At 45.9% G+C, this 22,958-nt stretch overlaps 1 protein-coding gene and 1 long non-coding RNA gene across 5 annotated transcripts in view; one reads left to right on the top strand and one right to left on the bottom strand.

Moving 5' to 3' along the window:
- Positions 1 to 123: 123 nt before the first annotated feature.
- LOC144116358 (uncharacterized) lies at positions 124 to 10,686 on the bottom strand. Of its 2 annotated transcripts, none has more exons than XR_013311849.1 (3): positions 10,290 to 10,686; positions 10,119 to 10,208; positions 124 to 7,831 (listed from the first exon to the last, which is right to left on the bottom strand). It is a non-coding gene; the product is annotated as an uncharacterized LOC144116358 (long non-coding RNA). The 2 variants fall into 2 exon arrangements; XR_013311848.1 differs by having other exon boundaries at positions 4,010 to 7,831; positions 10,023 to 10,208; positions 10,290 to 10,648.
- A 3,506-nt stretch (positions 10,687 to 14,192) lies between these two features.
- LOC144116357 (condensin-2 complex subunit G2-like) overlaps positions 14,193 to 22,958 on the top strand; it is a 194,193-nt gene continuing 185,427 nt past the window's right edge. For all 3 annotated transcript variants that reach the window (XM_077651127.1, XM_077651126.1, XM_077651128.1), the window contains exons 1-2: positions 14,193 to 14,504; positions 19,285 to 19,419. In XM_077651127.1, the coding sequence (XP_077507253.1) occupies positions 14,454 to 14,504; positions 19,285 to 19,419 (186 nt within the window). In that variant the 5' untranslated portion in view covers positions 14,193 to 14,453. The remainder of the gene's footprint in view (positions 14,505 to 19,284; positions 19,420 to 22,958) is intronic.

The following is a 22,958-nucleotide window of genomic DNA, read 5'->3' as shown; positions in this document are numbered from 1 at the left end:
ACCGGTTGATGCAACGAGGAATCAGCCAATTACATCAGGGCGCCACCCCGAGAGCATTTATTTGCACGGCGAGAGACCGTCTGCTAAATTTTTGTAAAAAGTATTCAGAAATACACAGTGATTAAAATAATTAATATTTTATTTTGCCAAAACATTGTGTTTAAAGTTAGAACATATTAAGCAACACAAAAACATAAGAAGTTCTGTTATTCAATTTTCTGGAGGGTGACTATTGGTGCCGAGGGGATGCACTCGCAACGGTAAAATGTCAACGAGCCGCTTTGTACGAAACATGGCGTCCTTCCTCCATGGCACGAAAGCAGCCTAAGCAGCCAATTCCACCCAATGTTATTGTTGTTTACGCGGCATCTAAAAATCAAGCTACTGTGCGGTTGACCTAAGTGCACAGAAAAATTAGAATGAAGGCAATGAAGGTTACTTGCTTGCCGAGCAAACTTGCAAGGAGCGATTGGTAAGAAATCAATGAAAAAAAATTGCCTTGTTCGGTGCTTACGTATGAAAACGCCAAAGGGTGAAGTGTTGCAGTATGTGATGTGTGGCCGTCTGTTTCTTTTCCCTTGGGGAAATAGAAGACGACCACGAAGTGCGATTTGCTGGGAAAAATGAAGTGCTTTGCCAGCATAAGCCTGTGTTGTTTATAATTGCACTGAGGTGACCACGGAAACCCACCCCTTCTGCGTGCTAAGTTAGCAGATTGGCATTCGCTTACCATCGGTTGTGCGATGTCGATGTGTGCCTTGTTACCAACGGCAGCTTGAAAGCTGCCCGTGGCAATTAACCACAGTGCACATAGCACCTGCCGCCGAACCGATAACGCGCTCGCACACGCACCTAGCAGTTCATCGGAGACTTCGTCGTACAGCCATTCCAATCTGCTTCTACAGCCGAAAAAAGGCGTTAAAACAGCTCGTCCGGCAGGTCAAACGCGTCTTCATGCGCCCTCCTTCGCCGCTGCTCGCACAGGCGCAACCACCTCATTTGTATCACCGCGTTCACCGCCGCTATTTTCTGTACCAAACACAACATTCAAATTGACCGCCTCGAGGCGATCACAAAAAAAAATCAATTTGCACCTGCGTAATTAGGTGTGCAACGCCATCACTTCTGCCACATCTGTGACGTAATCTGCAGCCACCCATGATGCAAAAAGCAATATGGCCGCCAGCCATGACCGACCAATAGGATTGAGGCTAACTGACCGTTTTCGACAAGTTTTGGCAACTTTGCTATTTGACAGTTCTGTAATATGGCCCCAGGACTCTTGCAAACACTATCTGCAGAAAGGATGGGTAGTGCCCAAGACCGTTCTGTGCTTGCATCGACAGGCACCATGTGATTTGGGAAGGACTACAATGAGAACATGCCACAATGTGGGCAGGTAAAAACAAGCAGTCATTGCCATAGCATCATTACAATGATAATTGGAGCATGACTGCAAGGGCACTGGAAACATCAGGCACTTAAAAGGGAATTCATTTCAGAGCTGAAATGAGCCTATGCTAATATGCAAATATATTAAATTATGAGAATGAAAAGGAGACTACACCATGCTCTCATCTGTTATGCTTCATGCTAACTAGTCACATTTCTCACAAGTTAGCTTAAAGAAGATAAAAAGCAGCACAACAAATGTCAACAACAAAAAAACCTTACTGGACTGTTGAATTGCTAATAGAGTTTTGAAATCCACAGATGTAAGGGTGTGTCACGAGCGAAAAAGAGGGATGACTAAAACACTGGACGTAAGGAAAGGCATGTTAATTGGCACATGGCACTTTGAAAGAAAGAGAAGAGGGAAAAGAGTGCAGTAGTATTTTTGGAAGAGATGGAGAAGACGGCGACGAAACTGAAAACAAGGTGGAAGTAAAGGAAAATGAAGTGGACGTATAAAAGGAGGGATGGCGATGTAGACAGGAGGAACGTTCTAGGTGTGGACGTTGGCGCATGGCCATCAGCTGCAGCAGGAGGTGTTTGATCGCGAGGCCTACTGACCTGGCGTGGTCCCCACCAGCTGATGCTCCGGACCTGTGGATCACGACGCTAACCCCGTCTTCAGAATGCGGGCCCTGTGTCAACGCCTCCGGATTGACGACTGAGCCTGCGGCTGTTGCTATCTGCCAGACCTCGTCATCAGTACGAAGATGCTCCAATGCCGACATCCAGCTAAGGCGACGTGGCAGCACCGACTCCCGTGGTTGCGCCAATCAGTATGAGGCCGGTGTGATAGAGGAAATGATTGATTTACTGGCTGAAGTGTTAGAACGTATGATGGCATGCAGCCGAACGACGCGTGATGCCGGCACGCAGAGGGAGCTCAATTCGGCTGCACTTCGGCGTCATCATCTTCAGCAGTTGGTGCTGCTCCTGCTGCGTAAGGCCGCCGCTGCTGCTACACTTTCACCTGATCCTCCTCAACATTCTTCTCATAGAACAGCGGCACCTCTTGAAACAAGGTACCACCTGGGTTTATGTCCGTACTCCGCGTCCGAGATAGCGTACAAACCACCCGCATTTGGTAGCAAGACTGTATGAGTGCAACTTTGTGGTTTATGCGCGAGGACCATTAGTGTGATAGGAATGCGGTGTTTTCTGTTGTGTTATCTTGGTGTATGTGTAGTGCGCTGTTTTTTGTTTGTTGTTCACTCAGGCATAAAGTGCGTCTTGAGTTTCCCCTTTGAAGCCTTCTCTCTGCTTTATAGGCTTGCACACACACAGAGCACTTACCATTGCACACCATAAGCACAATTTTGTGTGACCGGGTGCAAGGCTTTTAGGAACACCTCTCTGAGCCTCTCTGAGCTACGTGGTCAGTGTAAACTCTAATGCACAGCAAATGGCTGCATGACATTCTAATGCAGATCGCACTCAAAAACGCATGAGAAGAAGCAGTGGGAATGTTACAGGGCTGACTAATAGGCAAAGTATGGTTGGATGTGAGAAAATCCTTCCTCAGCACCAGTTTGCGATACCACTCTTCAAGAAGCCAGAGCAGCTCAGAAACTGCAGTCGCAGAAACACACTCAACATGTAGAATAAACACCGAGTGTCATATTTTTCGATGGACAAACACTGCCATGTACACAGAACAGGTAGGAACATTCAACCAACGCTACCCATATTGACATTCCATAAGCATTACTTGTACCATGGTATTGTACTCTTCTGCACTACAAAAAAAAAACATGAGGGGAGGAACTGGGTCAAGAAATGTGTAGAGGTAAAATTTTTGTATAAAAGGTAACACCTGCACACTATTACACTTGTACTCTTGAAGCAGTTTCTACAGTTGCAATACACACACAACAGTTGGAAACATGCAGTCATTCACCAAGTTCACTCAGTACACATCACATCGCAACATGTCACAATGATTGAAGTGACCCTCCTTCCTTTCCAGGCAGTGACATGCAAGGCACAACAGCAGAATGAACTAGAGATGGGTCGCTCAGGAGTGAGCCGGATCTTCTGATCCGCTCTTTTAAAAGAGCGGGTGAGCCGTGGCTCAGTAAAAGTGAGCGGCGGTTCTTTTGGAGATCCGGCTCACTGATCCATAGGACCGTAGTCCAGCGTAGTGATCCGTGCCGAACGGCGAACTGTCTGTTCCGTCAGAGCTGTGTCGCTGGGTCTTCTGCCGGGTGCGATTTTCCCGCCATCTGTTAGCAGTGCGAGAAAGCTGGTTTGTCGTTCAGTTAGCTGTGTCGAACCGTCCGCCAGAGCTGCTGGGTGCGATTTGCTCGCCATCTATTAGCAGTGCGAGAAAGCCGGTTGAGTGAACGGGTCGCCCGCTCGCTGAACGAGAGATCCGGATCTCCAAAGGAGCCATTCGGCTCACTGAGCCGAAGACCCGGCTCTTCAAAAGATCCGGCTCTTTTGAAGAGCCGGGTCTTCGGCTCAGTGAGCCGTTTGGCTCCTTTGGAGATCCGGCTCTTTTGAAGAGCCGGGTCTTCGGCTCGGTGAGCCGTTTGGCTCCTTTGGAGATCCGGATCTTTTGAAGAGCCGGGTCTTCGGCTCAGTGAGCCGAATGGCTCCTTTGGAGATCCGGATCTTTTGAAGAGCCGGGTCTTTGGCTCAGTGAGCCGTTTGGCTCCTTTGGAGATCCGGATCTTTTGAAGAGCCGGGTCTTTGGCTGAGTGAGCCGTTTGGCTCTTTTGGAGAGCCGCTCTTCTGGTGAACCGATTCTCTCGTTCAGTGAGCCGTTTGGCTCTTTTGGAGAGTCGCTCTTTTGGTGAACTGCTTCTCTCGTGCAGTGAGCCGTGCGGCTCTTTTGGAGAGGCGCTTCTCTCGTCCAGTGAGCCGTGCGGCTCTTTTGGAGATCCGCTTCTCTCTCGTTCAGTGAGCCGTGCGGCTGTTTTGAAGGGGCGCTTCTCTGTCGTTCAGTGAGCCGTTCGAAGAACCGTTCAATCAGAGCCGGGTCTTCTGGCAAAGTGTGTATTTCTGGGCGAGTTGGTTGCGATGCATTCCGAGTAAAAGAGCGCTCGCAGAGCTTGTCCTCGCTTTGTGTTGTCCTGCGAAGTTGTGTCTTCCTTGTTGTCGTCCGTTGTCCGCGAGCGCTGTTTCGCTCAGAACGTGTCTTCTGGCAAATCATTGGCAAAGGATGGCGCCGTTCGTTGACAGCTGTTGTTCGAGCGATGTCTCACGACTCCCACTGATCGTGCATCGTGAGCTGGTGCAACATTTCGAAGGTATTAGTAAAAATACCTATAACACGGTTATTCTACTAATGCACATATCGCTTTTTTTAAAGGCAAAAACTAAACTCTATAGCAGAGGTTACAGTGTAACCTGCTAGTTATTTGGCTTTCTTGAAAACAAAACGATATATGCATCAGTAAAATAGCCGTGTAGTAAATTCAGGCATGGTCTCTTCCTTTTCTTGAGAGGAACAGGGCCTCTCCAGGCAGTGTTTGAAGATGGGGACGATTGTCGAATGCAGATGATGAAGAGAGGAAATATATCTACATAAATGTACAAAGGCAAACTGAGTTACAGAAGCAGATCTCACACAGACGGCCGAACTAACTGTAACTAAAAAAAGGTAATTCTCACACAGAGAACATACACTACAAGACCTTATCGACCCACGTGTTAAAGCCTAGGTATATTTGCAGAATTACAAGTCACTGCACGGGGCCTTTAGCTAAACTAGGCAATACCGACTTGTGATTTGTAATGCATTTGCTTGCGTTTTTGTAAGTTTTATAAACAAAGAAGTTAGAGCGGCCGTATTTCGAGGCCCGTCCTAAGTTTCGATAACCAATGAAGGTAGCCACGTACAGCCCTGAAGTTTGACACAACCTCGAGCCCAGGGCTTGGATAAAAGAAAAAACACATAACGAAAATTTCCGAAAAACCTATTATTACGCGAACCCTTACCCTTACTGCGTGATGCTCTTTTCCTTCCCCGCCCCACCTGCGCGTCGCCTCTCGAAGGATGACAAGTTTTCTTTCTTTTTTTTCTCAGCTAACTGGCGGTGCCACTAACCCACTGGCTCGTCCCAGAAATATCAGATAGCGGAGGCCCGCGACGCATAGAGACGCGCTTGAAGGAGCCGGTAGCATGCGGAAGGAAAAGAAAAAAAAAAGTGATGGTCCCTGCGCCGCACTTGTGGAGAGAGGGAGTGGAAAGGAAAGAACCACGGCTCACTCGTTCTTTAAAGGAGTTGCTCAAAAGACCCGGCTCTTTCCTGAGCGACCCAAGTAAGCGGGTGAGCTGTTCAAATGATCCGGCTCACTTCAGTGAGCGGAGCCGTTCTGAGCCGCTCACTGAAGTGAGCCGTTATGCCCATCTCTAGAATGAACACGGGGGCAATGCTTGTGAACTTGATTCATTTCAACCTCGAGAAATTCTTGTATCCTGGGCTCGCCAATTAAAAGGTGGTCCTAGTTTTGCAGACAGATTCTTATGAATCTCAAGACAACGGGGGTACCAAGATAAGAATAGACATGTTCTTGGAGGTGGGTCCAGTACCGACTGTTCTGTAGCTTTAAACGTTGAGAGAGAAAATTGTACAACACAGCTGCGAGCCCTGAAGACCTTCTGAAAGGCTATGCAGTGCAAGGAGCCAAAGAGTAAGGAAGTGGTGCTGTTGCACCTGACTGCCGGAGGCACTTATGCTTTTTCATTAGGCATCTAAATAGTAGGTAACGCTATCCACCGCACTTCATTCAAACAGTGTCAGTCAATGACAGGCCTGGATGAAAGACGTGCACCACAGCACTGCAAAAGGGTGCCATACCAGGCTTATTTTGCAGCAGGAGGCAGACCCCACTTGCAAAGATGATGTGGTGGGCTAGAGAGCTGCAGCGGAGGCAGCAGTTTATGTCTACTATTTCGTTGAACGAACAGCTTCACGCTTGATCAGCCTAAACAAGGGAGCCTGGAAAGGGCATTCACACGGCTGTGACTGCAACGGTTCAATTGAGCACAAGGCCTGGGTTGGCCAAGTCTGTACATAATGCAGAGCCAGGCCAGGGTCTGTGCAGACTGCAAGAAGGGTGATGACTGATGATCACCACTGTGTGGCTATACTCATATTGTCCAACACGTGTGTTGGACATCTGTCAGTAATTCCCAGCTTGGTGAAAGCATAATTGCAGACCAGCAGACAATTGGATTGTACCTTGTAATGAGCTGGTATTGCCATTGTGTTTGTCGTTGATGAATGCATTCATGACTGCTCAGCTCCATGGGTCTCAAGAGAGGTGCCTGCTACCTCGTCTGATACCGGCTGTTGGCTTTTCCTCGACATTTATTGCTGGCAATGCAAACCACAAAGCAAACTGCAGCATACATTAAATGTCTTCGATTCAAAGCGGAACAGTTTGCTTGTGACAGTTTGTGAACAGTGGCAAGCTGTATGATACATGGTCACTTGTATTTGTGGGAAATATGGAACCAGGTACTCCAGGCGACCACATTGGTGAAGGGGCACTGCAAAGTTCTGCAAGTGCTTTGGCTGCATGAAAAGTATTCGACTAGTGGCAATGTGCAGCACTACATAGTTGTGGGGTGCCATTATTCCAAAGGAACGAAGACGTAGCTGCACCACAAGTTTATAAAACAGCTTGCCATTCTCAGGGACATAGCTTGCGGGGAAGTAGAATTCCACTTTCTCAATTGTTCTTCCCATCAAAGATTTCCAGCTTGCCAAGCAGGCCAGCACAATATTAGTGGATGTGAATAATCCTTGTCATGCGGGGTTGAATGTCATATAGACTATGAGCGACACAACAGGCGCTTCTTTCCTGTTGTCTCCTTTTTCCTGTGAACGTCTTTTTTAGCGCACGGCCTCCAGAAATGAATATGTACCAACTAGCCTGTCAGAAAGTCTTACTAAATAACAGTGGAGAGCTCCAGATTAATTTCAACCGCAGCGGTGGCAAGTCATGAAGATTAAATGCAAGAAAGCCTGCAAGCTGTGCGGTGTCAGTACATGTAAAAAAACCCCAGATAATGTCAACAGATTCCAAGGAGCAGATGTAGCTCAAAAGCACATCAGAAATAGGTCTCACTTTCACTACAGTACCCACTGCTATGAGCACTGCAGATAGTAGTGCAGGTCCTGCGGCCTGCAATACTCATAGCAGTCCCCATTCACATGGCCCTTTGTACCGCAGTGATGGCACGCATTAATGATGTGCCTGGTTGGCACCCTTGAGAAAGGAGCAAGGATGCCTGGTCCATACACCTTTTCAGGCTCCTGACGAGGATCTCCGCCAGCTCCTCCACTCCTTCACCAGCCGACAGATGGTATCCATCGGCGCCAAAAAGGTGCCTCTTTGGTAATTTACGTGCATCCAAGAAGCGATGCTGAAAATAAAATAGAATTTGTTCAGAAATAGGGGAAATTGAGGCAATACGTCAAACATGGTATGGTATCTATGGTTAATGTCCAAAACTGATTTGAGGTATGAGGGCTGCTACAGTGGAGGGTTCCAAATTAACCTCGACCATTGCAATATCACATAGCAGCACATTGGCGCCATTTTGTTACCGGCTCGGTGAGCGTGAGCAACCAGCGTGGGGAAACATTTAAGACATCACAACAGTATAGAGCTACCGTAAAATTTTGCCTTTCTGGTATATTTTTGAAGTAAACAACTCATGAACAGGCAGATACAAAGCAGACCACACAAACATAGCACTTGCTTAAAACAGAATTAACTCAAACACGTGAAATTTCTGGCATATAAAACACATATCAGATCAAAACCTCAGTACGCCAGTCCTATCTGGAAACCACCTCAGATACACCTAACAAATGTGCTCGAATCAATTCAAAGCTATGCCCTCCATTTTGTGCATCATGCCCCGTACCCTTATTTCATCAGCGTTTTATTTCTGAAGGACCGCCTTGAAGGCCTCTTACTTTGACGCCGGATTACCAGCCTTTTTTTGGTGCACAAAATTCTTTGCAGTTCACTCAGTCAAGCACCTTACGTTGTGCATCGCACCCACATATCTCACCACGCTGTGCATCCGTTTCAGATAACTCGGCCTGTTGCTCACACATTTTCAGGATCTTTTTTCCCCCGAGCATTTGTGGACTGCAATGCCCTTCCCCATGAAGTCGCTGGCATCACATGCCCATTTTCATTTCTTGAAGCCTTGACAATGCATTTTCAAACGCAATGCCTGTACTCATATCTTTTCTTAAATATCTGTAACCCGAACCCTCATATAATACCTCCATAGGTGGTAGTTGAAGAAAACAAAGTGAAGATAAAATGTCTGAACATATATTGACGGCAGGTCACCAAGAAGACATGCTGGGATAAATACTTTAATGCCTGCATGTGCCCCTTAGCTAGGTGAGCTCTGCATCATGAGAGTGAGCATATACTGATGCAGTCACCACCTCTTGGTACAGCCTTCTGATTTTCTATAGTTTTCTGCTCCTATTTACCTTCATGTATTTCAGAATGAATCTGCAAACCGACATATATGCACCCACTGGTACTGCAATGTGCAGCCATGCATCCTTCATGGGCAGTTTTAACCTTGCTGGCAGGCCTACTGAGAATTTTATAATGACATCAGCTACTCTATCGAACGTACTACTTGCCGGGAGTGAGAGACAAGACCCTGCACTCCTCTGAACACTCACTCAGTTAACAGATATCATGATTTTACGTATGTTGCCCAGCATTTTAGGTGCTGAAATATCAAAATTAACAACGGCCAACCTCTTGAGATTGTGTGGCAGAGTGTGAAGGTAAAAAATTACAGCATCAGTGTGTTCTGCCTTTTTTTTTAAGCTGTGAGCAAACTGCATTCACAAAACGTGATGGCTCCAGCACATTTTCTTCAATGCAAATGAGAATATAAGTTCGGCAACTGGCACATGTCACCTGCATGCATAGCTACTGAAACCTTTTGTCTATTTCGTCAGGGCAAGACCTCTTCAAAGAAATCTAAACAATACATAATCAATGTTCTTTTCATAATTTTGTAATGTGTGCAACTGAATAGTGCAGGTAGTCGTGTCACTATTTGTTGTCAAGAGTTGTTACTAAGAGTTCGATTAGTGAGCACACAACATGTAGTATACTGCATGCAATCATTTCTCATGCAGGAAGCAGTTAGTATGCTTGCAAGCTTGCAAGCAGTTGAGAGAGTACGCCAACAAGGTGGAAACTGCCCATGATGGATGACTGCGTTGTAGTACCTGTGGGCGCACGCCTCAATTCTCAACTGTTTTGCTTTAAAAAATATAAAGTGCAACTGATACAGCAAAATATGGAAGCTGAGATGACAGCAGCAGGGGGCAAAGACTATGTCAATGTATGCTCACTTTCTCTGTTGTCAGAAGAGGCCGGCAGTTACAAACAACTTTTCCTAAACTGTTTGTGTTTTGTTTCGCCACGAACAAACGGAGATTTCCTGTACTAAGAATAAATGTTGTTGCACACCAGCTCTATGTTCATCTGGTATTCTACTCGCCTTTTTGTGCACTGTTCACCCCAAAGGCGTACAACAAGACAAGCATGTCGGTACTCACGTCCGGGTTCAGGATGAACACAGACGGCATCCACTTAAGCGTAGCCGTCAGCTTGCGGTTGAGCAAGTGACGGCGGTTCAACCAGCTACGGCTCACCTCAGCGTCCGCCGTAATAAACCAGCGTGGCAGCACCTTCACCACGAGGACCACAGGGGCCACGTCGCGTAGCAGCTGCAGGACGAGGGCCTAGGATGTGAAATGATAGTTCAGAACTCATTACTGAAATCGGCAGAAGTTCGATGCGTTGCACCACCACGTAGTACATACTTTGATGTTGTCGCAAATCTCCTGCGGACTTGTGTTTGGCCTAGATATGTCGTTGCCTCCCACGTACACAACACAGAAGTCTGCGCGCAGCAGGTTAGTGTGCCGCACCGCGCTTGCAAGGCGCACGGCATCGTAGCCGCTGAAGCTGAATGTGCAGGTCTCGACCGACGGACGCTACCGCAGACGAGACCTGCACGAACGCTTCAGCTGACTATCGCCAACGAGCACGCCTCGTAACGCCATGATGGATCGTCACTGGCAGCAACTGAAGTTCGCGCGCGTAGAAAACGTGGAAAAAAGCGCACCTCGCAGTCACATACAATGGTTGGGGACATATAAGACTACAGGAAACAGGCAGCGTCAAGTTTGGTTCAGCTAGGGACAGCATAAGGACGGTTTGGAGTTGGGTTTAGCTCGGTATTTATTTGGACGCAGGGGAAGGGAATTACCTCTATAAGGGCGGAGTCAGACCTAGGGAGGACTGGGATGGGTTGAATCACACAAACAAAAAAGAAGACTGGGCCGCCGCAGGGTTTACGCGCTTCGCTTCTCTTCTGTTCCGAGCGCCCGATGCGGCATCAATCTCTGATGGATGGATGGGTGGATGGATACGGCTGAACCCTGTAAATCGGGCGGTGGCTCAAGCCACCTAGCCATGCGTTATGAAATTTTACTCTTCTTTTGATTTTAGCCACCAATCAGATAACCTTCGCTTGGTTATACTTATACCCGCTTAAAATCTACTTTCCCTTCACTGTCCTTAAACCCCAATGCCTTGGATAAATCAGCCCCGCTGCTTTCCACTGTAGTGTGAAGCCCTTTACAGAAAAGTATCAAGTGTTCAGCCGTTTCATCCTCCTCTCAGCACGCAACGCACAACGTGTCTATCTCGTGGTACCTGACTCTATACGTCTTAGTCCGCAAAACTCCCGTCCTGCCTCAAACAACAAACAGCTTCCCCTACAATTATCATAGATATTTTCTTTGACAATTTCCTGTTTAAAGGTCCGGTAGGTTCCCAGTGCCGATTTCGTCAGCATCCTTGTTTTCCACAGAGCTCTCTCTGTTTCTTTAACCTTTTTCTTAACCGATAATTGCTGGTTTGCCCCCTTACTGCTGTCCAGATATTTGCTTGTCAATTTTCTAGTTCGCTTTCTCCATTTCGTGTCAACATTCTTTATATACAGGTATCTGAAAACTTTCCTAGCCCACCGCTTTTCCTCCATCTTTCTCAATCGTTCCTCAAATGCTATCTTACTCTCTGCTCTCGAAAGACGCCCATCCCATATCACCCTGTACCCCCTGATTTGGTGTTTTGCCATGTGCTCCCAAAGCTAACCTCCCTACTCCCCGTTGCCTAATTTCCAGCCTTGCTTGAACATCTGGCCTCATACACAGGACCTCATTACCGAAGGTCAGGCTAGGGACCATCACCCCTTTCCAGATCTCTCTTACCACCTCATACCTATTGTAATTCCACAGTGCCCTATTTTTCATGACAGCTGCATTCCTACTAGCTTTATTCATTACATATTTTTCATGCTCTGTCAGATACTCAGCACTGTTATTTATCCACACCCCAAGATATTTGTACTCATTCACTACATTTAGCACGAACTCCTGTATTCTATGCTCGCCGCCCTCTTCATTAAATATCATGACTGCAGATTTTTCCTTACTATACTTGAAGCCTAATCTATCTCCCTCTGTACTGCATATGTATAACAACTTCTGCAGCAGCTTCCTTGTTGTCAGCCTGTGGATGGATGGATACGGCTGAACCCTTTACATCGGGCGGTGGCTCAAGCCACCTAGCCATGTCTTGTGAAATTTTACTCCTGTCTTGCTTTTAGCCACCAATCAGATAACCTTCGCTTGGTTACTTCTAACCTCTTAAAATCCACTTTCCCTTCACTATCCCTAAACCCCAATGCCTTGGGTAAGTCAGCCCCACTGCCTTCCACTGTAGGGTGAAGCCCTTTACAGAAAAGTATCAAGTGTTCAGCTGTTTCCTCCTCCTCTCCGCACGCAATGCACAAAGTGTCTATCTCCTGGTACCTGACTCGATACATCTTAGTCCGCAAAACTCCCGTCCTGGCCTCAAACAACAAAGAGCTTCCCCTACAATTATCATAGATATTTTCTTTGACAATTTCCTGTTTAAAGGTCCGGTATGTTTCTAGTGCCGATTTCGTCATCATCGCTGTTTTCCACAAAGCTCTCTCTGTTCCTTTAACCTTTTTCTTAACCGATAATTGCTGATTTGCCCCTTTACTGCTGTCCAGATATTTGCTTGTCAATTTGCTAGTTCGCTTTCTCCAGTTCGTGTCAACATTCTTTATATACAGGTATCTGAAAACTTTCCTAGCCCACCGCTTTTCCTCCATCCTTCTCAATCGTTCCTCAAATGCTATCTTACTGCTAGCCTCTCTGCTCTCGAAAGACGCCCATATCCCATATCACCCTGTACCCCCCGATTTGGTGTATTGCCATGTGCTCCCAAAGCTAACCTCCCTACTCCCCGTTGCCTAATTTCCAGCCTCGCTTGAACATCTGGCCTCATACACAGGACCTCATTCCCGAATGTCAGGCTAGGGACCATCACCCCTTTCCAGATCCCTCTTACCACCTCATACCTATTGTAATTCCACAGTGCCCTATTTTTCATGACAGCTGCATTCCTACTAGCTTTATTCATTACATATTTTTCATGCTCTGTCAGATACTCAACACTGTTATTTATCCACACCCCAAGATACTTGTACTCATTCACTACTTTTAGCACGAACTCCTGTATTCTATGCTCGCCGCCCTCTCCATTAAATGTCATGACTGCAGATTTTTCCTTACTATACTTGAAGCCTAATCTATCTCCCTCTGTACTGCATATGTCTAACAACTTCTGCAGGTCTTCCTTGTTGTCAGCCATTATCACTATATCGTCCGCGTATATTAGTCCCGGTAATGTCTGTTTAATCAATTCCCCTTGCTTGAAAAAAGATAGGTTGAAACCTAGTCCGCTCCCCTCTAGCTTGGCCTCCAAACCTTGCAGGTACAACATGAACAACAAAGGGGACAGAGGACATCCTTGTCTAAGCCCCCGCTGTATCTCTACAGGCCCTGATACATTTTTTTCCCATTTTATGAGCACTCTGTTACCTCTATATATATTTATATCTTTTAAAAGATTAATTACTCCATTTTCCACATCCAATGTGCCCAGTATGTCCCACAAGTGCTCCTGAGTAACGTTGTCATAGGCTCCCCTAATATCCAGAAATTCGAAACATAAGGACCTGTGTTCCTTTTCCGCAATTTCTATACACTGTGTCAATGCAATTGATTGTCCTCCAACCTCCTTTGTTTCCGGAACCCATTCTGTAGTTCCCCTAACACCCCCTCGTTCTCCACCCAAGCCTGCAGTCTATCCTTTATAATTTGCATCACCACCCTGTAAACCACAGATGTCACTGTTATGGGATAATAGTTACTTACGTCTGCTTTGTCCCCCTTAATTTCCCTTATATATCATGTTCATTCTACTTAATCGCCATTCATCGCGGACTTTCTCATCCACTATCATTTTGTTCACTACCTGTATTAATGTTTGCTTGGATTTTCGTCCTAACTTCTTTATCAACATAATCGGGATACCATCTGGTCCTGTTGATGTGCCACTAGGAACCTTCTTCGCTGCCCTTTCCCACTCTCCTTGCTCAAGTGAAGCTATTGCTGTAACCGGTCTATTCTCCTTCGATAAATTATGTACCACGTGCTTTGCTGAAAATTTTTCCGTCATCCTTGTTCCTATGTGTTTTATTTCTTCATCAGCTTCTAGTCGAATACCGTCATCTGTAACAATAAACCTTTGTTCTAGCCGTCAGGCTGGCAGCGCCGCCCCGCGGAGAAACACGGCGGAGTCAGTCGGCGCTTCAGCAGCCTTCGACCAGGCACGAAAAAACTAGCGGAGGCTTTGACTCTTTATGAAAAAACTTTTAGCGCGGTCGGTTAGCTTTTTAGCGTCGGATCCAAAATGAGTGGTTGGAGTTTTATATTTGACTTACGGTTTTAATGAGTGCATGGTTTTCGCTTGTGCGTGTTAGCGTCAACAAGTTTTGTCGTGAGGAAACGCGACGGAACAGTCGCCGTTTTTGAATTCTGCAAATGAAGACCGGTGCTTCGATCTTAGAAGGATTATTAGCGACAGCGTCTTACGTAAGTGACTCTTCTGTCTATAATGTTGAATTCAGCTGTCATTCTAAGAAACCGTACGCCATCATTTGTGAAAATAAAACTGCATCTGTGGGAGACGAGCTGACGCGGTAGGGGATTTATGTAACGCTCTTGGAGGTGGGGGGGGGGGGGGGGGGGGGGAGGGAGGGAGGGAGGGAGACGGTCCCATTTGAACTATGTATTTCTCCGGAAAACGGCCTTCAGCATGGTTTTCCGTTGTAAAATTTCTCGCTTGGACCCCCTCCCTACAATGTGCCCTTGCTCGTAGACGTGGTTCAAGTCTGGCGAGAAAGCAATGTGGCGCTCAAAACGGGCGCCATTGGCACCGCGGCTGTTCAAATTAAGAGTTACTTACTATATAGGCTTTGCCAAACCTATATAGTAACTCTCGTTCAAACTGTCCTGGCACGAAACCGATTAAGAAACAAGCCAACCATACCTCCCCTAACGCCTTCCCTTACTTTGTTCATCAATAAAGTTTTTACCTACCTACCTGGCCGGCCGCGGCGGTCGAATTTCGATGGAGGCGAAATTCTAAAGGCCCGTGTGCTGTGCGATGTCAGTGCACGTTAAAGAACCCCAGGTGGTCGAAATTTCCGGAGCCCTTCACTACGGCGTCCCTCATAGCCTGAGTTGCTTTGGGACGTTAAACTGCCATAAACCAAACCAAACCTACCTGGCGTATGAAAAGCACTGTGTAGAGTTGTAGTGTTCCAATATTGCAGACTTATGTTGAGCATGTGCCCGCACTTGGTGAATGTTGCTTGGTGGATGAGCATTTGTTTCGAACTTAAGGGCTCAGGACCGCGCAACGAGGGTCAGCACTGCCGCTCGAGTCTTAGGTCAGAACAGTGAGCCCACGGCTCCCAGTGTTTATTTTATTTTACTGGCTTGACCGTGTGAGGTTGAGTGCGCCTAGTTTGTTGTTTTAATTCTCATGCGAGCGAGTGCTGAAAATTGTGTACTGACACTTATTGCATTAAGGACAGGACTTCAAAATAAACGGCTTTCGGAGGGATCAAACGGCACTTTTCGGTACTTACACCTGCGGAAGAGTTTGGCGCATTGGGGTCCCTTGGAGAAATAAACTTAGACCAACGGGAGGCAGGCTCACGAAACGCCTTCGTGAGTTCACGTTCTGCGCTGTTTCTTCGCAGCTCCAACTGTCTATTTATTTATTTATTTATTCAAAATACCTTACAGGGCCCAGAAGGGCATTGAGTAAGGGGGGCAAAACAATAGATTAAGCAAATAGGAAGAATAAATTGAAAACAACGCGTGATACAAGGCAAAAATTAAACACAATTATAAATATACAGGGCAAAACGTAACTAAAAGACATACATCACCGCGAGCAACAAAAAATTAAATTAGTAGCAAGAATGCATCGCAAGTGCCCAATAGGCATCAAAAGGAAAAAGCAGTAGTCATAAAAAACATACAGATGGCTGAAATTGCACAAGAAACCAAAACTTTGTAAAATACCAACGAGAAGAAAAGGGGACCAAGGACACAGAACAACCTGAAACAAGACACAATGTCGTTAAAGAAAATGTTTGTGCAGTTGGTCTTGAAATGATTGGTGGTTGCCGATAGATGCGATACAGTTGGGAAGATCATTCCAAAGAATAATGGCACGTGGAAGTGCAGATGAATTGAATGCTAAGGTTCTTCCGTAAATGCGTGTAATGCTATACTGATTATGTAGGCGGCGTGAAATGCGTGAAGGCTCTTCGAGGGGCAAGGGAGATGGCCTGGTGCTATGACGATATTTATGAAGTAAGCATAAAAGAGCGATGGAGCGACGAATATGTAATGGTTCGAGGGAGATATCAAGTTTAATCTTAGTGATACTGGACTGGGGGTGGTACTTTTGTGTGATGAAACGAGCGGCTCTATTTTGTACGGATTCAAGCATGTTGATCAGGTAATTTTGATAAGGGGACCACATAGGTGAAGCAAATTCTAGTTGAGGACGCACGATTGTTAAGTAAGCGACTTTTCTCACGTTATTAGGGGCGTTTCGCAAGTTCCGGCGCAGGTACCCAAGTGATCTTGAAGCTTTGGCACAGATGGATTGAATGTGTGTGGCCCATGAAAGATTATCTGTGAGGTGAATACCTAAATACTTATAAGATGATGCCCGAGACACTGCGGTACCTTCAATGGAGTACGAGAAATTAGAATTAGTACGCTTGCGGGTGAAAGAGATGACTTTGCATTTAGATGAGTTGAGCATCATTTGCCATTTACTGCACCAATTTGATATTAAGTTCAGGTCAGTTTGGAGGGCAAGGTGATCATGCATAGAATTAATGGGCCGGTAAATGATGCAGTCGTCAGCAAAGAGGCGTATAGAAGAAGATATGTCTGTTGGCAAGTCGTTAATGTATATTAGAAACAATAAGGGGCCAAGAACACTACCTTGGGGTACGCCAGACTCTACATCACTGAGTGGGGAGGTGAAATTGTTAACTGTAGTGAACTGCTGGCGAAATGAAAGAAAGTTACGTAGCCATGACAGTGTTAAAGAATCTAGGCACAGAGCAGACAATTTTGAGAACAAGCGGGAATGTGCAACACGGTCGAAGGCTTTAGCAAAATCTAAAAAGATACAGTCAGTTTGAAGGTTAGCATCCATGTTGAAATGCAAGTCAGTCGTAAATTCTAGCAGTTGGGTGTCACAAGAAAAACCTTTTCGGAAGCCGTGCTGATTAGGAAAAAAGAAAGAGTTCAGTTCCAGATGGCAGTAAATGTGAGAAGCGATAACATGCTCGAGTAATTTACAGCAAATGCAGTTTAGCGAAATGGGGCGGTAGTTTTCCGGTGAATTTCTGTTTCCACTTTTGAACACTGGAACGATCTTAGCAATTTTCCAATCTGTAGGAAGTAAACCGGATGATAATGATTGCTGATAGATGAGGCATAGAATTTCACTGGAGATCGATACGGTGTTTTTCAGTATTTTAGAATTTATGTTGTCAACACCTGCTGATGAGGAAACCTTAAGATTAGAAATGAGACGAGCGATACCTTCAGCGGAAATGGTAATAGGGGCCATAAATTGGTAATCATGATCAGGAACAATGGGTATGTTGGAATGATCTTCCCGAGTGAACACTGACGCAAAGTATCTGTTAAATGCTTGGGGACATTCACTCTCCGAAAGCTGCACGTGATCGTCGTTGCATAATGGAAATTGGTTGTTAGTACTGTCAGGAGATATCACGCGCCAGAACTTTTTGGGATTAGATTTTAGGAGGGCGGGTAGGTCATGGGAAAAATATTTTTTCTTTGATGCCCGGAGGGCCGAGCAGTAAGATTTCAGACATTCGTTGTATTTTTGCCAAGCACCCGATGTAGATACCAACCGAGCCTTTCTGTACAAACGCTTTTTTTTGTTTCGATGACGACGGAGAGATCTAGTGAACCATGGATTAGATTTGTCGTTTGAAATTGAAACCAAGGGAACATATTTGTAAACTAGATTGGACGTCATGATCTTATAAAGTACCCAGTTCTGATCGACGGACCTGTCCGCAAATGAGGGCAAGAACGTTTGAATAAAAAAATCGTTAAGTGCAATATTCATATCTCTATAATTAGCTCTATTGTAATCGCGAATTTTCGTGGATGTAAGACCTTGAAATGCTAATGGGACATTAAGTTGTAGATGAATGAGCTTATGGTCACTAAAACCGTCAAAGAGCAAGACTTCGTTAATCGTTTCGGGCGCATTGCAGAAAGCTAAATCTAAAATGTTTGAACCGCGAGTAGGTTGGTTAATCACCTGAAAGAAATTAAAATCTAACATAATGTTGATAAGTTCTGTTGAGGCGCGGCAAGATGACGACAAATGTGACCAATCAATCTGTGGAAAATTGAAGTCACCAACCAGGTAAATGAGTTCAGTTGGGCATATTTGCATAGCTGAAGTAATACTGCTATGGAGTTTAGAAACGAATGAGTGATCTGAATCAGGCGGACGGTAGCAAACACCAACCAGTACCTTCACCGATGCCAAAATACAAGCAGCCCAGACTATTTCAAGTGAAGACCCGGTGTTAATGAGGAATGAATTTAATCCTTTTTTGATGGCGATAAGGACACCACCACCTTTTCTACCGGAGCGATCACAGCGATATACGTTGTAGTTATCTTTACTGGGAAAAATTTCGCTATCCGCTACGTCAGGGTGCAACCAAGTTTCTATTAGTGCCACAATATCATCGTCAGAATCATCCAGAAAAGAACACACCTCTTCACGCTTAGGCAGTAGGCTTCGGATGTTAGTAAATGATAAAGATAACTGTGGACTGGAGCCACAAGACCTAGGCAGAGCCTTAGTGGGATGGCTGTTGCTGAGCTATCTGGTTGATAGAATGACAGAATTGGTCGCGCTATCATATACGTAGGTATTTTTGTCCCGTCTTGTCCCGTCAGAGTTTGTCGTTTACCCACCCAGGGGTCCTGGTCGCATCTAAGTAGAGGTGCGAACTTGTTGCACAGTGCAGTCCGAATGTTCTGCTGAACTTCGGGCACGCCGATGAGCTTCTATGTGCAGCAGTGCTTGTCTAGAAATTTGTTTACTTAATAAAAGTGGTGCCTTCATGCTCTTGCACTTGAGTTTTGCTCGTTTTAGTTTTGTTTGCATTTTAACATTGAGAAGTGTGCCTACATGCAGTGTTGGTTTAAAGGCACACAGGGCACCACATGGGCGGTGCGTTGAGGCTGCAGCATGCTTTATTCGTTATTTCTGCAGAGAGATGCTGCAGCAAAAGCAGAGCTTCAACAGAAGATCCAGGAGCTGCCCCCCGGTGAACAGGGGCTCCTTTGGAGAACTGTGTTTGAGCAGCTCAAAACTACTGTGCTACAGGTTATGGCAGAGGAGACTCCGGTAAGTTGACCACCAGCTTTTAAAGCAAGATCGAACAGAGCACACAGGACACAAACGACGAGATACGAGTGCAGTGTCTTGTTGTTTCTCTCCTTGTGTCCTTGTTCTGTGTGCGCTGTTCAATCCTGTTGTGCAATACCAACATGCCAAAACTGCTACATTTTAAAGTAAGTTCATTATCAAGTGGCGGTGCTTCTGACATTTATGCTGGTCAGTGTTGTGTAGAGGGAACATGAGAGAGAACAAGAAACTAAAAACCAATAGAAAAACTGTACCACCTGCTTTGCTCTAGGTAATTGCGCTGTTCTCCACCATGTGCAGCTGTTGCATCAGCTTTAAATCATAATTCCCAGAAAAGGCTGCACAGCACTTCATTGTCTTCCTTTGGAGCTTCACATTTCAAATGTGTGCTTACTTTGGCCTGTCATTACTGCATATTTCGAAATGCACATGGGGTCTTATTAAAGCATTTTCCGAGCCCGATTCCAGAACCAAAGTTAGTCGCAGGCTTTGTGCATTTTTGCGAAAGGGCCATCAAATTATTGGGGCACTCCTTGCAAGAACATATAATTTTATTTGGCACAAAATAACTTGTTCTGAATTTGATTAGGGATTTCAGTGTGGGGACGTACTTAAAAAAAAATACCTAGACAGAAATATAAGTTTAATTAAAGGGACTATGAAACGGTATTTGCTGAGCCATGAAAAGTGCACAAGCGACTGGTATTCCATCTCTCGTCGTGACACCCCAAAATTTTTTGAGCTAGCTTCATAAACACCGAAGATATCGGCAATTAAATACGATGCTCCCCCTCTGCTAACCCACTGCAGAAAAAAAAATAAAGGAAACATGTCAGGACTGCACACTGCCCACTTCTGTTGGGCATGCCCAATGAGATGGCTCGCTCGGATTGCCCACTGAATGCCAGCAGGGTAGGGGCGGCTGAGGTTTTGCCCGAATTGTTTGGGAGCAGCAGTTTTAGTACTAGGCATATTTTCCGATTTTGGGCATATGTGCTGAAGTGTGCTTTGTGTCCGACCGGGCAACCTGCCAGGTGAATGCCTTCAAGGGAAAGTACCTTGAGGTTACGCAAAGGGCCTTTAGGTCAAACGCCTCTAGCACGTAAGGACTTTAAGTGCCCATCGTAACTAGTGCTACTGCAGGATAATCCATGCTTAGCTATGATAAACTGTCTGCTATGTAAAAATTATTTGTTAGAGCCCACGCACAGCTTTTAAATTTAACTCCAATACTCACAAAGACCACCTGTACAGATTTGTTGTATTAGAATATGACAATTAAAATCATTTCAGGGTCACGTTTAAAGGGTGAGTGATTTGTGAGAGCAGAGTGATTTATTCAGACATGGAAAGGGGTGCCGTCACTAAAGGATGACAGAGTGAGACAAGATGACACTTTCTGTGTCAAAATTGAACCAAGGGGCCCAGCAAGAAGTTTTACTTTTTTTTTTTAAGTTTTTGAAATTGGTGTGACTGCTAGTGTTGAACTGCCAGCATACCAGTAGAAAGCAGATATTTGACTAGTAGACGGCAGTTTTACATGGCAGTATTTGCAAGAACACAGTGCTTTTGAGCCTTGCATTATGCAGCATGTTTTGGATGGAGGCGAGGTCTTTCTTATGGCATAACGTTCATGTGGGAGCTTCACCCCATACCAGGACAAATTTTTCTTTAACTACGAAGTTTCTGAGGAAGCTGTTTAGCTTTCCTTTATAGCTGTGTGGCTGCACTCGGGTGGATGCCAATGAGTAATTACTCCCCTATTACAAATCTACAACACCTTGGGGGATTCCCCTAAACATTTGACCGCCCGTGTACTGTGCGATGTCAGTGCACATTAAAGAACCCCAGGTGGTCGAAATTTCCGGAGCCCTTCACTACGGCGTCCCTCATAGCCTGAGTCGCTTTGGGACGTTAAACCGCCATAAACCAAACCAAACCAAACTTAACATTTGACCAACACTGTTCCCACTTCAAGCTATTGATCACTTCTCTCTCGCCCTACCATAAGCTTGCCGTCCCGGTTAGCTCACTTGGTAGAGTGACTGCTCCGGTGAAGCAGTGGTCCCGGGTTCGAACCCCGGACCAGTACGAATTTTTCTTTAACTGCAAAGTTTCTGGGAAAGCTGTATAGCTTTTCATTGTAGCTGTATGGCTGCACTCAGGTGGATGCCAATGAGTAATTACTCCCTTATTACAAATCTACTCCACCTTGGGGGATTCCCCTAAACATTTGACCAAAGACTACCTTCCTTTCCTTCCTTAGTATAACTGGGGCTTCCTGGTGTGCTTCCTTGGTATAACTGCTATGGAGTGCATTGACTGTCACAAGGACTAGAAGGTGAGAGTGCTGGCTGTGAGGCAAGATTTTGTGGTGGAAAATGTCAGCTGGCTTCATGTATGTTCATCATGTATTTGCAGTTGCTTACATATAGTCTCAGAAATGCACAGCACTTCATGATAGGCAGTGAAGCATAGGAAGTTGTCGTGGAAAGATCTACTGAGGGCGGGACCACTGACCTGAACCATGAGAGTGAAATTACTAGGACAATGATTGGGTGAAGCGCATTTGGCAGGCACTCTTTGGTGGTGAGTAGCAGCTTGCCAGTATCCCTCAAGAGGAAAGTATACAGCAGCAACACTCAACCGGAGCACACTCACGAGCAACGCATTGTCAGAGCTTAAGCCCTTCGCAAGCGTTGCCCCCCCCCCCATCCACCTCTGCAGTCTATGTGGACGCTGCTGAATATCCTGGGCAGTCTGCATTCGCTATTGCAGTGACGGATAAGGCCATTCGGAACTCGACCCAGTCTATTGGAGCTGGAGAGGCGGCAGTAGCCCTTGTGGTTACCCACTCCTCCTCAGAATACATTTTCTCTGATTCAAAGACAGCCATCTGTAATTTTGCAAAGCGAAAAATTCATGCCGCGGCCGCTAATATCCTCCAATCTGCTCCCCCTCCTAATCGCCGCATCACCCTCTTCTGGGTTCCGGCGCACTGCGGACACCCGGGTAAAACAGCCACCCACAAGCAAGCCCGAGCTCTCGTCAACCGGGCAGTGGACGGCCTTCCCTTGTTCTGAAGTGCGAGGGACCGCCTCCTCACCTATCACGACATCACTATGCATTATAGAAACTCCTGGCAAATCTACCCCCCTCCTCACCCTTCCCTGAACAAAACCGAGCAGGTGGTATGGCGTCGATTACAAACCACCACCGTGCCCTCACCTTTCCTCCTCTCCCTCATGCATAGAGGGGAGAAATCTTCAATCTGTCACTTACGCCCAAGCACCAGAGCGGATTTTAAACACACATATCAAACCTCCCTTCCAAGGGATAGAATCACAGGAGCGATGGGAGGCTGCTCTGCACAGCTCACAGGCGAAGCTACAGCTTCGCATCGTGGGCTTAGCCTTGAAGGTCTCCACGGCCCAACATCTAGAATGGCTCGAGGGCCCGTCGCCGTCCTGCTCAACACTGACACCCACTGAATGATACCACTTTTTGTATTTTTTTCT

This window comes from Amblyomma americanum, chromosome 1 (genome assembly GCF_052857255.1).
Source record: "Amblyomma americanum isolate KBUSLIRL-KWMA chromosome 1, ASM5285725v1, whole genome shotgun sequence".
Taxonomy (NCBI): domain Eukaryota; kingdom Metazoa; phylum Arthropoda; class Arachnida; order Ixodida; family Ixodidae; genus Amblyomma; species Amblyomma americanum.
Note: the sequence above shows the minus strand (reverse complement) of the source record. Positions and strands in the feature narration are given on the sequence as shown.